At 39.2% G+C, this 15,081-nt stretch overlaps 1 protein-coding gene across 1 annotated transcript in view; it reads right to left on the bottom strand.

The window, feature by feature from the left end:
• pik3ca (phosphatidylinositol-4,5-bisphosphate 3-kinase, catalytic subunit alpha) overlaps positions 1-15,081 on the bottom strand; it is a 29,859-nt gene that overhangs the window by 13,164 nt on the left and 1,614 nt on the right. Inside the window, exons 3-13 of the mRNA XM_008294658.1 lie at positions 10,259-10,365; positions 9,894-10,062; positions 9,313-9,439; positions 8,899-9,108; positions 7,598-7,692; positions 7,221-7,376; positions 6,331-6,576; positions 5,594-5,679; positions 4,883-4,988; positions 2,805-2,957; positions 2,493-2,627 (exon numbers count right to left, since the gene is read on the bottom strand). Coding sequence (XP_008292880.1) covers positions 2,493-2,627; positions 2,805-2,957; positions 4,883-4,988; positions 5,594-5,679; positions 6,331-6,576; positions 7,221-7,376; positions 7,598-7,692; positions 8,899-9,108; positions 9,313-9,439; positions 9,894-10,062; positions 10,259-10,314 — 1,539 coding nt within the window. The 5' untranslated portion in view covers positions 10,315-10,365. The remainder of the gene's footprint in view (positions 1-2,492; positions 2,628-2,804; positions 2,958-4,882; positions 4,989-5,593; positions 5,680-6,330; positions 6,577-7,220; positions 7,377-7,597; positions 7,693-8,898; positions 9,109-9,312; positions 9,440-9,893; positions 10,063-10,258; positions 10,366-15,081) is intronic.

Raw genomic sequence — 15,081 nt, 5'->3', positions numbered from 1 at the left:
TCCTCTCACATGTCGCAGTAACTCCAACCACATGTCGCATTAACACATCAGAAGCCATGGTTCTCATGCCACACACAATTATTTAGAAATCTGATAAGACAGGGCACCATCTACACCAACATGAATAACTGAAGACAGTAAACTTACACTGGTACTACTGAGTCGTGCAAAAAATGTTGAGGGTAAGTCGGGTGATGAGGTTTAATTTGACCATGAGTTTTGCAGTGAATTGTACAACTGGAAATAACCACATTGTCGAATCGCTTATTGAGTTGCTTTTACTCATTTAACGAGTTTCAACAAATTAAATGTCAGAAATGAACTAAGAGAAATTATATTGCTCATTGAGAGTTCCCACAGCAACCACACAGCAGGGGAGAGTCACGCTAATCTAAACTGAGCCTGCAGCTGTGGTCGTGCTCAGTGACAGAGAAGCCCATGGAAAACCTGTGTCGACTTCCTATCCTGTCCTCGGTGCCTAAACTGTGCTTGAGACTAGACAGAAATCTGTAAAGTCTCTCATTGTTAAACTCTCTGGACTTTGGTAGCTTCTCCTTGAATTTCTGTGAGTCTGTGGTTTGGAATGAAATTAGTGGAGTTTCATTAGTGGCTTGCCTGATCGCAGCTGTTCACGGTACGGCTCGTCACAACCAACCTCAAACAACCTCCAACAGTGGAAAAACCCCAGCGGACGCTGAACCAATTGGTTCTAATGTGTGTTACAACTGCTGCGATGCCACTAATGTTTCGTGCAAGCAGACTTTCACTAAAGGCAATACTATTTTGTGGATAAACATACCACGCTTAAACACTCTCATGTAATACTGACACCAAAGATGCAATAACACTGAACTATAATTACATGTGAGTGTGTGTCTTACACAACACATATCTGTGCTTACACTGTGCCAGGTGAGAGGATGTGAAAAGTGTGAGATGATGCGTTAAGTTATTCATGAAGTGCGTGTCAAATATGAGGAGTGCCCAACTTGTTGTACACGGTGTTATGATAACATCATCTGGCTACGATCGAAACTAATTTAGCAGATTGTCTCATTAAGTGTACAATCACTTTCAGCCCTCACACATCACTGACAAAATATCCCGGTGCAAACACAGGTCTTATGGAGAGGAAATCCAAACACCATCATTAATATCTTCATCTTCATTGAGTAATTCTGCACGTTTTCATTGAGAAAAACTAATCTTTGAGCTCTGTTACTTGAAAAATTAAATAGGTCATTTTTAGTGTTAGTCCTTATTGCATGATTTCACACTCTCACCCACCTGTCACCAGTACAACAGTTTTAATGTTCTCCAAACGTACAAATCCCTTACATTCCTGTTCTGCTGTATGACCAAGGCCTCCTGTCCTTATGCAACCTCAAACCGGTAAGCTCTGCTCTGGTCTTTGAGATGTCAATTTAAGAGGCATTTCCTTACATAAAATCCTCAAAACACAGGGTGGTATGTTATACATTATGGAATTTAAATGTGTACGTTTTGAAAACAAGTAAATCAAGTTTTAAAAATCCAATTTTAAATTTGTTCATAATTTCATCCTTGAGGGCAGCTAAAATAGGTTTACAATATTCTTCAGTGTTCAAAAAACACAGTAGTTTTCTTATATTGTACATTGCTGAGGCACCTCGTCTCACACTCTGTCTGAAACACTCTGCTTTAGCCTGTGTTTCTTTAAGGCCCCCCTAGAGAAGAGCCCAATGTACTCCGATTGGTCAGCTGGACAACGTTGGTTAGATAACTCCAGATTCTCTGCAGACACAGCCACAGTCCTCTAAAAGCTTCTTGCTGGTAACAAAACTCCAGAGGTCAACTGTACATGTCTGAAACAGAACTGGACATGGAACAATGCAATTCAAGCACTGCAATCCATAAACATCACAGCTACAACATAGCTCTCACCTGGGGCCATACAATTAAAGCTAATGCTAACATTCACCACACGAGTTGCACAATATGCTAACACAAAGGAGATTCCTATTATTGTGGGGACATTGCAAAAACAAAAGTAATCTACTAAGTCTATACTAAGTCTCCAGTTCCTAAAATGCTGGGAGTGCATGAAGACTCTTGTATTCCCCTCTGAGCCAACAGCAGAGCATTTGGTATGCTTTGCACATGTCTGAGACATGAGACATTTTAGTGTCAGCAAAAGCATCTCCAGCAAGGAAAAAAAAGCAGATTGTCTGACAGCTGCTCATTCTTTGTTTTAGTTGAAGCGGGTGCTATGCAAATGTCCTAAATGGTGACGTGGATATGTAACAGAAGGAAAGTCTGAAGTTCACGCGAGGCCCTTCAGACAGGTAAGGACCACTCATTTCTGGGGAAGAGAATAACTCCTTCTGGTGAGGAGCTTGAGCTTTGTAAATTCGCAGACCTTTTACATGCATGAACAAACCTGTAATATAACAAAGAAAAGGTAAAAACCCCGAAAGCTTAACATGGGTTCTTTAAAAACTAGCTTAAGTTACCTGTCCTGAGAGGTTGTAGTTAAAACCCAGTTCCCTTGAGATGGTCCAGTTTGCATGATCTTCCACTGCATTCATGTCTGGGTATTTGACTGGACTACTGAAGTGGTCAAATTCCAGCTCCAGACATGGCGTTTCCTGGATAATATAGATTAATCAATATTATCAGATTGTGTAAATTATAGTATCTTACTAAACAGTTAAACTACCAATGAAATGAAACATGTCACATTCTTATGCCCCATTTAATATGAAATTGTTTTGTTTTGTTTTTTACATTTTCTTTTTTACTTAGAACAGCACGATGCAGAATACCTTATTGGGGTTAGATCCAGTGACTCCTATGGGGTTGAGGAGGTCCTCCAGGCCATGAGGAACAGGCCAGAGGTTCAGAGCCATCTTGTTGGCCACCAGAGTGTGGGTGTAATCAAACAAGTTGATGTTACCCCAAGCAAGCGGACAATGCTCCTGGGAAACACAACAGACACAAACACAGCAAGTAAATCACTTTGATAATTTCACAGAACTTTAACAAAAAAATATGGTGCAAAGTCTTATTAGGTTTTCCCTTATTGGTAATTGGTGCAGATATGCAACCATGTTGAAGCTTTCCATTGGTGACGTGATATTTGACGTTGGATGATACTTCAAGGTCAAACTCAAAGTCAGAAACTTTGACTGCACTGTTACTTGAAAATGGCTCAACACAGACAGATTGTTTGTATCGGAAGCCATATATAGGCTTCTCACTGGGGATGCAGGTCAAACTCAAAGTAAAAATAATAATAATAATGTAATGTATATATGGATAGTACCCATTTCACCTGGGACAACCAGCCAACCATGATTAGTGAAAGAAAACATTCTGTTTTAGGTTAGACAGAATAATGGTTTACTGGGGCTCAGTGGGCCCCCTCTAGGTTTTACAATGCTGTGGATTTATGACCCTCAGTCCTTACTATCTATTTATTATGTATTATCTATTTTATCTATTTAACTGTACTGTTTACTGTTTCTGTCAACGCAACCTTGTAACTCCCCCCAACAAAGGCTACAAAAATGTAGATCACAGTGACTTTTCACTAAGGGTCAGCGATGGAACCAGGTGACAAAGAGCAAGAGAGCAGCAGACAGAGTTACATGAGGACAGCCAGTCAAAATGCCCCTATTTATAGTGAGTGCTGGAACAAAGGGCGGCTGTAGAAAAGTGTCTATCTTTAATTCAGGTGGGGCATGAAAGAGCATCCGCTAACCTGACCTCAACCTAGCATGGCACAGCAGGAGACAGGACTCACCCCAGGTGTCTGTTACAATATCCATGTCTGGCATTCATTGATACACTCCACACTCACGCACACACACACCTCTCTTGCAGCTTTTCCACCAAAAGGTGACGAAAGAAAAGTTAACCAACATAAATGTCAAAAAGTTTCAAGTACCACACTGACGTCATGAAAACACTGACACACTCAAACAATTTCACACCTCATGGTTTCAAACACAGCAAAATGTAAATTTCCCCTGTAAATCTGATGTAAGTATCAAGAATAGAATATGCCATTGCTTAAAACATAGCACAAATGGATTGATATCAAAAATGTTTTTTTTTCCCCCCAGAAATAATTAATTTAATGTATTTGTATACATTTGTATATAATGTATATGTAGTTTCCAACTTTTCAGCATTATCCGAGTATTTTTGTTTTTCTGCTGAGTCTTTAGTTTAAATAATTTCATGTGAGTTTGGGCTACAACAATTACCCCCTTTCACACAATGCCCTGAATGTAGCTTGCACGAGCGAAGCATATTCCTACATGAATGGAAAAGTCCCTTCTGCTGATTGTGTTTCTGTTGATGTTTTCTGCCACCACAGTGCCCATGGCTGATTAGTAATTAAACAGAACCAAAGACGATACCACAGCTTCCATTCACCTTGGACACATATACTCAGACAGACTGACACACGGTGTAGAGGAGTTTCATACACGATGCACAGGCACACAAAAGAGGCACTTATACATATAAGTCCCTCCAGGATGGGATAGCATACCATTGTTTAGGCACAGGCCACCAGCTGTTTCCCATCCTTAGAATGAGATAACCAATGCACTGTCTGCCTGTTAGCGTTTACCTTTATTGCCATTAGGTACAGATGAGCTTACATTTGGTATATTTGGGCTCTTCTACATATTTCTGACTTACTGTTTTCACTCTTTCTAAATACGCCAAACTACTTGACTCAACCTTTTTACTGTGAAATTGTAACCTTAAGTATTTTCTTTACTGACATCTAAATAGCCTAGTAATGTATTTCTGTCATTGCAATTCAACCTCCCAACTACAAACTTAGGAAGCACTGTGGATTCCTTTCCTTCACTGTGTCCTATCATACCTCCTTGGCTCCTTTTCTGCCCTTGACAGAGCAGATTGAGAGGCACAGTCTAGCAGCACGGGGGATGTCTGGGATGTACATATCATAGGTGAGCCACTCATTCCACCTGCAGGAAGAAGAATGGAGATACAAAGACAATTAGATAAGCTCTTGCACAGAAAATAAAGCAAACCTCATTTGCAGGCCTACATGTCAAGGTATCACCAAAAAGGGGCAACAAACAACTCAGTTCTGTGAGGCCTACCAACTTACTTCAAATTCTTCGTGCAAAAAACTAAATGTTTGAACACTGCAACTTTACACTGAGCTGATCTGATCTGACCGTGTATTTGTAGCAAAAAATAAAAATGTTAGATGTTTCAATATCACAACTGTTGTCGTATATCGTTTTATTGTTTTAATAGACTGTTCCACAAAGTATTTGTATTTTACCTCAAGTACAACTGAGAACCGAGACAAGGTTAACAGTAATATAATACAGCAGGTTAGTGTTTCTATCCACCCTTAAACCGTTAACTTACCCTCCTGCATGCCTGCTTGATTTAAAGAAGTGGTGTGGCTTGTCTCCAGACCATTTCAGTAAAATACCATGAAACCAACTAAAATAACCTTCACTTCCATTTTTAGGGACCACGTTTGCTGCAATTAATATTAATATTTTTCAATTGTAGTGAATTATGAAGTTTTTTTCCCTTCAAAGTAGTTAATTACCTGGGATTGGAGCAGGGTACCCTCTGTGTGTTGACATTGTCACACATTTGTTCACCTCCATGGTAAATGCCAGTCCTCACATATATCTACACAAAGTGAGAGGAAGCAAAATAGATCAAAGAGAAAAATTAAAGAAACAATAACAACAACAACAAAATATGACAATATTGCTCTAAATTATAGATTTTTTTCCAGACACTGGCCTGTATTTCAAAAGTAAAAGATTGCTGGCCTGTGACAGCTGTCAAACTTAATGTTCAGTACTCTCACATGGCATGCAGTCTGGCAGTTCGGATACATTTACAGATATGATTCGTGACAGCAAACCAACATGAGCTACCAGAACTGTTTGTCCTCGGTCAAGGTCTCCATTCAAATGAAAATTTGACAATGATGGTTTGTTTCAACAATATATTAGGAAGTCAGAAGGTGGGACATTGTGCATAGCCAAAAAACAGTGAAAAACAAATCTTAGATTACCAGTGAACAGTTAGAATACTTATGTCTTTAAAGAGATTCCTATTGTTAGTAATCTACCGAACTACAATAAATCTCATTTTCTTTTTTTAAATTAATAAAAGTTCAGCCCTTATACTTTAGCTATCTCTCGGCCTGTCCTACCATCCGTATCAGCATAATATGAATGGTATGCAGAGCACTGGAGCCGAGGATCACTATTTAATGTGACTGATCTACGTAGACACTGGTGTATTTCTGTAAGCACCGGGTGACCCCACCTTGTCAATGTCCCGTATATTGACGTTAACATAGGTGGCACAGAGGATTCGTATTCGCAGAGTCCCGTTGATGGTCCAAAGCGACTTGGCAGCTGCCTCACCATTCATATACGATGTTGCCGTGGAGATGCGTCGAGAGTATGACGGCATGACAAAGTTGTCTGTAGGCAACTGGGTGTACAGGCTGTCCTTGGCCATTAGCATCAGGTTAGGCATCCTGCCCAGCATGATGCAACTACGGATATACTAGAAGGAGAGACAGAGAAGGGAATGACACAGAGAAGGACAGTGAGTAGAAAGTCTACACAGACCTGCTAGAGTTACGCTGTGCTTGGTGTAACCAATGATGTCAATTGGTCATTTTCCAGCAGCAGCAGAGTGACCGTGGAGGAAACAGTGACACGTGTGTCTTACTTTGATCGGGGGGGAATTTCTCTGAGTATGAGCTCACAAAGTTACACGAGTCAGTGGTTCCAGTGCCTTATTTCAAACAATGGTGACATTTTAACATATCCTCAAAGTTACAATAAACAAACGATCTGAAATAGACCTTCTGATACTAATTAATTTAAAACTGTGGGATCACATTCCCTATTTCAGTTTTCGAGACGACAAAAGTTTGACAGCATCTAACCACAGCACATGTATTAATGGGTTTTCGTGGAGAGAGGCCCCAGCTATGCTTGACAATATATCACTTAAGTCTTCTCCACTGTTCATTCATGTAAGTCAGCAATGGTGAGTCAGTTTTTTTTTTTTTTTCAACCGGACTCAGTCAACTGTCCCATTACATCAACACTGGAAAGTACATTTCAGTTTTTTACATAACACTTCATATTTTTAATTAACTGGTTATGCTTTAAATATGTATTTGCCCATCTGTGCCTTACCTTGTACTGGCTGATGGGGTACTTTTCCAGCAGGTACTCATCACAGCCACAAACTTTGAGGATGTATTTACCCTGATATTCCTGAACACACATCTTTAGCTGCTCTGGGGATAGCAGCATGCTGCGTGTCTTCTTACGAATGGCCTCTGCAATCACCTTTAGGACATGATATATGCAAACAGCGTACATTAGGGGCATGTAGGGCAGTCTTTAGTACTGAACGGCTTTACTGAATAAGACATTGTGTGCTTGAAGCTGATACACTAACAGTGATATCTTTCAGTGTTTTCACATTGAACGTATAAACCAAAGTGGCATACATAAAAGCTGTGATGAAGCATTCATTTTCTTTTCATTTTAGTAGATATTCACCTCACCTGTTCAGGCACACAGTCGTGGTTGATCTTCAGTGTATACTTTTGTTTGTCATTGTTCGGAGAAACAATCACCCATATTACAACAATAATCTGACCTACAAAAAGACAGGCAGAAAAACAGACATGGAGGCTGAGAAAAAAGAATCAATAAAACACATTTTCCTGAAGCAGCAACACAGAAACAGTATCCCAACATTAATTATTCTGAGGTCTGAGGTTATTGAATCGTGTACTGTGCTTCTTTTCTATTGTTTTAATACAATAGCATCACACTAGTAGCACTTCAATCAATCCATTGATTCCTTCACTCATTACCATAGATCAATGGTAAGGCGGGCTGGTAGTGATTAAGTATGATGGGGGGTAAAAATGTTTACTTGCTCTCTGTTGTCCTCCTGCTGTCTTTAAGTGTTTTCTTTGTGTACAATTCTCAGAACTAGAATTACTGCCTTGTGGTTGTATTCCTCTGCCAACCATTCAACATGCAGTTAACATCCTTGCGCATCCAGTAGTGAAGACTTTGAAGTGTCTAAGTTAACTGAGAGAAACAAATTCCTTGCCATGTTTGGCCAATAAAGCTGATTCTGATAGAACACAAAGTTGGAGCCACAACAGCAGACAATGCATCAAATATGGATGTCGCTGCAAATGAGCTATAAAACACGAGTACTTCAAGCACATCTTTAACTCGGCAGAACAGAGAACCTATACAATCACCACACTTTCAAGGTGGACACCCAGTAGGAGTGTCACCAATTCAGTACCTGACCAAATGTACAATATGGTCACAATCTCTCTTCTCCTTCTGTTGCTGTGTCATGGTATTGAATAATAGTGTTACTGCAAAAAACTGCGCTGTCACCATGATGCTGACCTTTGAATCTAAAATGTCATTTCTCTATTCTTTCATTCCATTATACATTTGTGGAAAATGTTGTCATAGTTATTGAATGAATTCTTACGCCATGGCCAAAAACACATTTTGCCAGATGCTCTGACCATTAAATTCTAATCAGGTCATTCTTGAGTTTAAATGAACGTTTGTGCCAAATCTAAATAAATTAATTTAAAGGCATTCCTTACTGATTGTGTTTATCGGAATGGGACCAACCACCAGATGTAAGCCGAACCCAAACACATACCACTTCTGGCCAAAACCAAACCAAAAAAATTAAATAAATAAAAAATTTGTATTTACCGTGGTTCTTTTCCTGTTTCTAAAAAAGCCCTAAGAAACGTCCTGTGAAACTGGTTAGACCCACGCTGAAACAAAAAATGAATAGACAAAAGCTGTTGCCTACCTTTGTCCAGTTTGCTATAGATGTGTTTGGGAAGTTCTTGTGTCGACTCTACATTGGGTGGGTAAACATACAGCGCTCTGCTGTGAGGCCCACTGGCATCCCTCAACTCCACAGAGTCTTTACAAACATTCAGGATGTTTCTCCTGAAGTCCTGAACCTCGGGGTCCTTCACAAGGTCAAACTCACACACTGGCATACCAATAGCAAAACCTATCAAAGTACATAGAAACAACAGTCATTTTTTAGTCTTTTGAGATAAGTTTGGTTATTCCATTTAGTTTATGGTTTCAGCCCAATAACATACCGCTGATAGGGTTTCTCAAATGCCAGAGAGATTATTTTTTGATAAGCACATATATTTTAATAACCATTCTACAACAAAACTAATACTATAAGAGGAGAATAACTTCTCACCAATCTCCCTATTGAGGATCTTTTCCTCTCTGTTGCCAACTGGTTCAATGACCTTGAGGAAAGGCTGGAAGAGTCGGAGGTCACACAGCCTCCGGGTTTCATCGTAGAACTCCTCCCGCTCTGCTTCCTGTAGGAACGGAACAAATACTGAGGATGTGTTCAATACTCCACTTTCTCTATTTCATGAAAGCTAATGATGAATTGCTGTAGGAGCTGGCACTCTTCCTGCAGGTATAGAAAGGATGTTTTTTGGAAAAGTGGAAAGCACGATGTGTTTTAAAACATTTCTAAAGATAAAATTGGCTATGTTCTATAAAAACCTTCCAATGACAACACAGTGGGTTTGTCTGTAATCTTCTCAAATCCAGAGAAGAACAGTATCTGATAAGTTTTAGAGAGCTTATTTCTTTTTTTAGCAGCTAAAGCTGTCTGAAAGTGTCATACACATGCCTGTTCTCCATTATAAACAGCTGTCTGTGGGCTTTACATCCAAGTTTTAATGATGGACTTTCATGACGTTTACTTCTTTCGCTGGACACATCTACCTATCACATATTCAAACTGAGACAGAGGATTCTGACCTGTGTTACACTGACAAAGATGTAAGATGTCTCCTCCTGTAGGAGGTGATGGAGGGGATATTTTCTGGCCTCTTTAAACAGCTCATGTTTGATGGTAATGAGCGTGGCCTCACGGAGACACTCCAGGGTCAGAATCATCCCATTGGGAAGCAGGCAATCCACCAGGATCCTGAAATCACATCCAGCACGATTATACAACCTTGGTGACAAACCTCATAATTTACATGGATACATTATATTCGATAAATAATATATTAAATACTGAATATTAAATAATACACTTAAAACAGGCATGTGAACTGTGGGAGCATTTTATGTGCAATATTTTTAATATTATCAAGCTAATAGAATCCAGCATGTCATACCTGGGAGGCATCAAGTGGATGCCCCATAGCTCCCCTGAGGATGGCCTGGGAGGCATCTTCCTCTTTGTCTCCCAGCTCAGTCACACGGTTAAGCTGCAGAGCACAACCTGAAAGAAAACATGACTTTAAAGCCAGCTCAGACTCTCACAGTGTAAAGCTCAGGCAGAAAGCCACATGCAACTTAAGTCCCAGTGGTGATGCTGATGAAAACAAATGAGTTCAACTACGTTCAATAAATAAATTTTGCTTTTTCTGTTTATACTTAGAATGTTGCTTGCATCGTAACTTAGTCTAAAGCTGGACACACCAAGAGATACATGCTGATCAAAGATTTAGGTGCAAAATACCCTCACAGTACCCACATTGTTTATGTGCTTTGTGACTTTAAAAACTCCACTGAGCAATTATATTTAAAAAATAAAAATCTAATAGTGACCTAATGAGGCAATTGCTGCTTTGCTGATTTAACAGCTGTTTTCTTTTTTTTTTTTTTTTTAATCTGGCAAATCTATCTAAAAAAAAGCTGCCAATTACAAATCTGACAGCTTTTGGCCCAAGGTGAGCTGCTTTTAGTTGAAAAGTTGCCAGTACTTCCCGTTGGCTCTGCATTTCTACCTACTCACTGTGATTCAGGCTCAGCTGTGCTCACTGAGTTAAAGAGAACAAGCATGTCCAGTGAAACACACGGATGCAGAACAAAAACATAGTCAGTGACTAAATGCAGAGTCGCCAGAACTGACACACTTTACTCTCTTTTTTTCTCACTCAAGAGTATATTACAAACAGGCGGCACATAAGGTTCTTTTTTGGGATATAGATTTAACTCATGTTTATTACAGAATATTACTCCAGACCCACACTAAGTGATTGATCACAGAACAAAAAAAACAGAACAACACGTTATATGCTAAAAAATGCATATACAGCATGTGCTTGCATCTCTAAGCATGTGTAAAACAACCGACCGGACTGACCCCAAAAGAAGAACGATACCAAACACTTAAGAGGAAGCTTTGCACGCCTGTGTTTTTGTGCATGCATTTAAAAGGGAAAGGGAAGAAGTAACTTCATCTCACCACTCCTGTCACACTAGTTTTCCACTGGTCTCTTGAAAATTAATTTTAACGCATCAAGCAAAGCACGCCTGTTTGCTCCAACCGAGCCATGCCAACAGGCATAGAGTGAATTTTGTATCATGCTCACAATGTTTTCCGTTGGGATTCAGTCATATGGGTTATTCCTGATTAACTGCCCCAGTGCCTGAAATTGCACTGTTATACTTGCAATTGTAAGTAATTTGCTGGCAATGCCAAGTCAAACCTTATGTCTGGGATAGTATTTGCTATCCTTCATGATAACTGACACAAGAGTTTAAGAATTACTCAGCAAAACCAAGCGAAACAATTGTGATACAAGTCATACTTCTATGGGAGTGACAAGAAATAGATTAAGTATTTCTCTGAAATATGCATTAGATTTATCCATCTGATGTTGACCTGTCTTTCTGTTCATGTCCTGTTCAATCTGAAAACATCCCTTACTCACTCAGCCTTAGATGGAATCGTGCTTGGCACTAAACACAAAGACAAAAGAAGACACCGCCTTTTTGGGAATTCTGCCAGGTCAAGTGGCCAACTGATACTCTAAAGGCAAGATCAAATCCAATAAAAGACCTTCATCAGAAGACTTGCAAGCCAACAGCGCTATAGTCTCCTATACCACTCTGACCAGTAATCAAGTTGTAGCAGCCTGAAACAAGATACCTGTTCTCCAAGGTTCAACACACCCACACCTGCTATAACATTAGAAAGCCATATAATGATGACCGCATATTAACCACACCAAAGCCACTTAGACCTGCATTCAACCCTGGTCAGCTCAAGGGTAGAATGGCCTAGACTGGCTCCAGACCTCTGAATCTCTGCCCACAACTGTGAGTGTCCTTCAGCAATTCAAAAAGAATTAAGTGAAAGTAAATGGCAATTCAGTCCAATTACTGGCTAAGAAAAGCCAGGTCAGACATCACACTGACCCACTCTAATGCATTTACATCAGCAAAGAACACAGATTTTGCTGCACATCAGTGTGTCCTTCCAAATGTAAATGCAATGAAGGTAGAAAGATGAAACCGTGCTTGATGCAGGTGTACACAAAAGGTCTGCTCGCCCAGATTCAAGATGGATAAAGTTTTTGAGTCCATCTCTGGTCATGGTTTTAACCATTAAAAAGTCATCTCTGTGTATCAAGTAACATTTTTAGGTGTTTTATTTTTTTCCATGAAAATAACCTTTTGCCTCAAAATTGTCTAGAAGTACAGTGCTTAATAGATCATCCAGCATCATGAAGTGCTTTAATTCGCTCTCAGCTCTCGATGTTTCACTTTGAACAGATGTTTCATTCTGAACAGGAATGAGAAATATCAAACTGAACTCACCTTTTTATACCCACATTTGAGACACTGGGCAGAAATTAATCAAGCAATTTGACATCTTTATCAAGAAATAATAACATGTTTTTTTATTTATATATATATGCTTTGGGGTTTTTTTGTATACCAGTAAATTTAAAAATTCATGGATAACAATATTAATTATATTTTAGCATTTAATGTAATTTTGGTTAAAGAGTTTCTGCATATTGGTGTATTAACATTACAGAAACAAAAATATATTCTAGTAATTACCAATGCTGTTAATTTAAGGCAGATGTGGCAGATACCTTACATTGGGTGATGGCCTAATACATTTGTTAAACACTGTAATACTACACTTCCTCTAGAATTCGCCGATCTATCAAGTCCCTGCCTCCCTCTCCACTCACTGCAGCTACAGCACACCAGCTGAAAAATTACTGTTTGCTACACAGTTGTAATACTGGAGTAATTCATCCATAAATGTTCCACCTATAAATCGATTCTAAAGAAAAACAGTGGCAGGTAAAGCTCCGCCCTGCAAGCTGACAAGGTGTGTTATGTATGAAGTCTGAACCTGTGTTTTTAGGACTGTCATCATTACACTGCAGCTTCCAGGTGAAAATACTCAGACGAGGTGTTGACTGCTTATTTTGGTCATAGTATGTCTTCCAGCATGCAAAAAACACCACATGGACATAGCGGCAAGGGGAAAACCTTGATTTTTATTGGATTGGGTCACTTCAATAGAGTTATTAAACATATACAGACTAGTATGAGACGAGCATGAGTTGTGCAAATGTGTGTGTGTGTGTGTGTGTGTGTGTGTTAAGCAGGGGCCCATATACTGTAAAGGACAGGAAGGTCTTCCAGTAATCCAAGTAGATCTTTTACTTCAAGGCAATAAAGTTATTTAAAGGTGTGAGATGCAATAAAAGTTAACCTGGTATCTCTGAAAGTCCTTTCCTTCATTTTACCTAAATGTATCATTATCATTATTATAATTATTATTATTATTATAAAAACACATATTTAATCTGCCTAAGTCAGACACAGACACTAAACTGTTTCTTTTCACTATAGAGTATGACATGCCCACCTTATTGCAATTGTGTTTTTTAACCTTTATTCTGTAAATAATGTTGACATCTACAATATGTGATCTACATCTAGCCAACAACAAAAGATGCATTAAATGTCAGGTATGTGACCAGATAGATACTGTCAGCAGTAGAGAGACTTTTAAAAAGAATGTTAGCCAATGCTAAGTACAATATCATATCTGTAATTCATATTTCTCAAGCAAAATTACACAATATAAAATAGCTGGACTTTTACCAGTCAGGATTAGCTCACTCAACCTTCTGTCATGCAGTACCAGGAAATGAACAGTCTTTGGAGACTTCAGTGACACAACTACTTGAGACAGACTGGTAAGGTCCAACACTCAGAAACACAAAAACAACACAGTGACTCAACCGCAGATTGAGACACGGTGATGGGAAAGTATGTGTTTGTGTGGGCACTTAGAAAATGACAACATTATGTCTTCAGTTCAATTTCAGCCAACTGATGACCATTAACAAGTCCCAGAAAAACAATCTGGATGTGAAGAAAACTAAGAATTCTTATCACCTTCATTCATTAATTCACAACAAGGAGTGTTTTGGGTCATTTGTACGGTGCAATTGTGGCAGCTTCTCTGTCTGGAGCTATTTACACAGTATAAACTAAACATCTGAAAAAAAAAACTAGATATTTCTGAGCAAAAACAGCCTCTACTAATATTCCAAAAACCAAACTAAACCCTCATGTAGTTGTATAATATTTCCTCACTTTTATCTTATTTACAATATCAATATTACTTTCACACACCCCTGCTCTAGATAGCAGAAGTCTGCGCGTAACATAATATCAGCCCCTCGGTCCGAGATCAGATGGAGCTGTTAAGGGACCTGGCAAGATGCCCTCCTGCACCAGACTTTGGAAATGTATTGAGGGTCTGACCAGCTGGGAGGGCACCCCGGGGCACATCCAGGACATGCTAGTAAGGTTCGATCTTTGTAGTACTGAAGCCTCTAAATCACAGACTTCATGTCACAGTTTTTTAGGAAATCAGATAGGTGTGGTGTTGTGCACACTGATGGCTGATGGTTGAAAAAAACAACCATGCCAAACAAATACAACTAAAAAATACAATAATAGCACAAGCATAAATGGGAAGTTAAAACTGACATACAGAAATTACATTTCCTGAATTTTAAAGGACACCTCTTTAAATTCTGCGTCTTCCGTTGATCAAATTGAAAAAAAAAAACAGCAAAAGGGAAAAGGAGCCAGTAACATGGAGTAGTTGGGAAATCCCACAAAGGGAGCAGTTCCCAGCTGGAGGAAGCTGCTAAGAAACACTATG

The sequence above is a fragment of the Stegastes partitus genome, unplaced genomic scaffold (assembly GCF_000690725.1).
Source record: "Stegastes partitus isolate 25-593 unplaced genomic scaffold, Stegastes_partitus-1.0.2 Scaffold983, whole genome shotgun sequence".
Lineage (NCBI taxonomy): Eukaryota > Metazoa > Chordata > Actinopteri > Pomacentridae > Stegastes > Stegastes partitus.
This window is presented reverse-complemented; position numbering and strand designations above follow the sequence as displayed.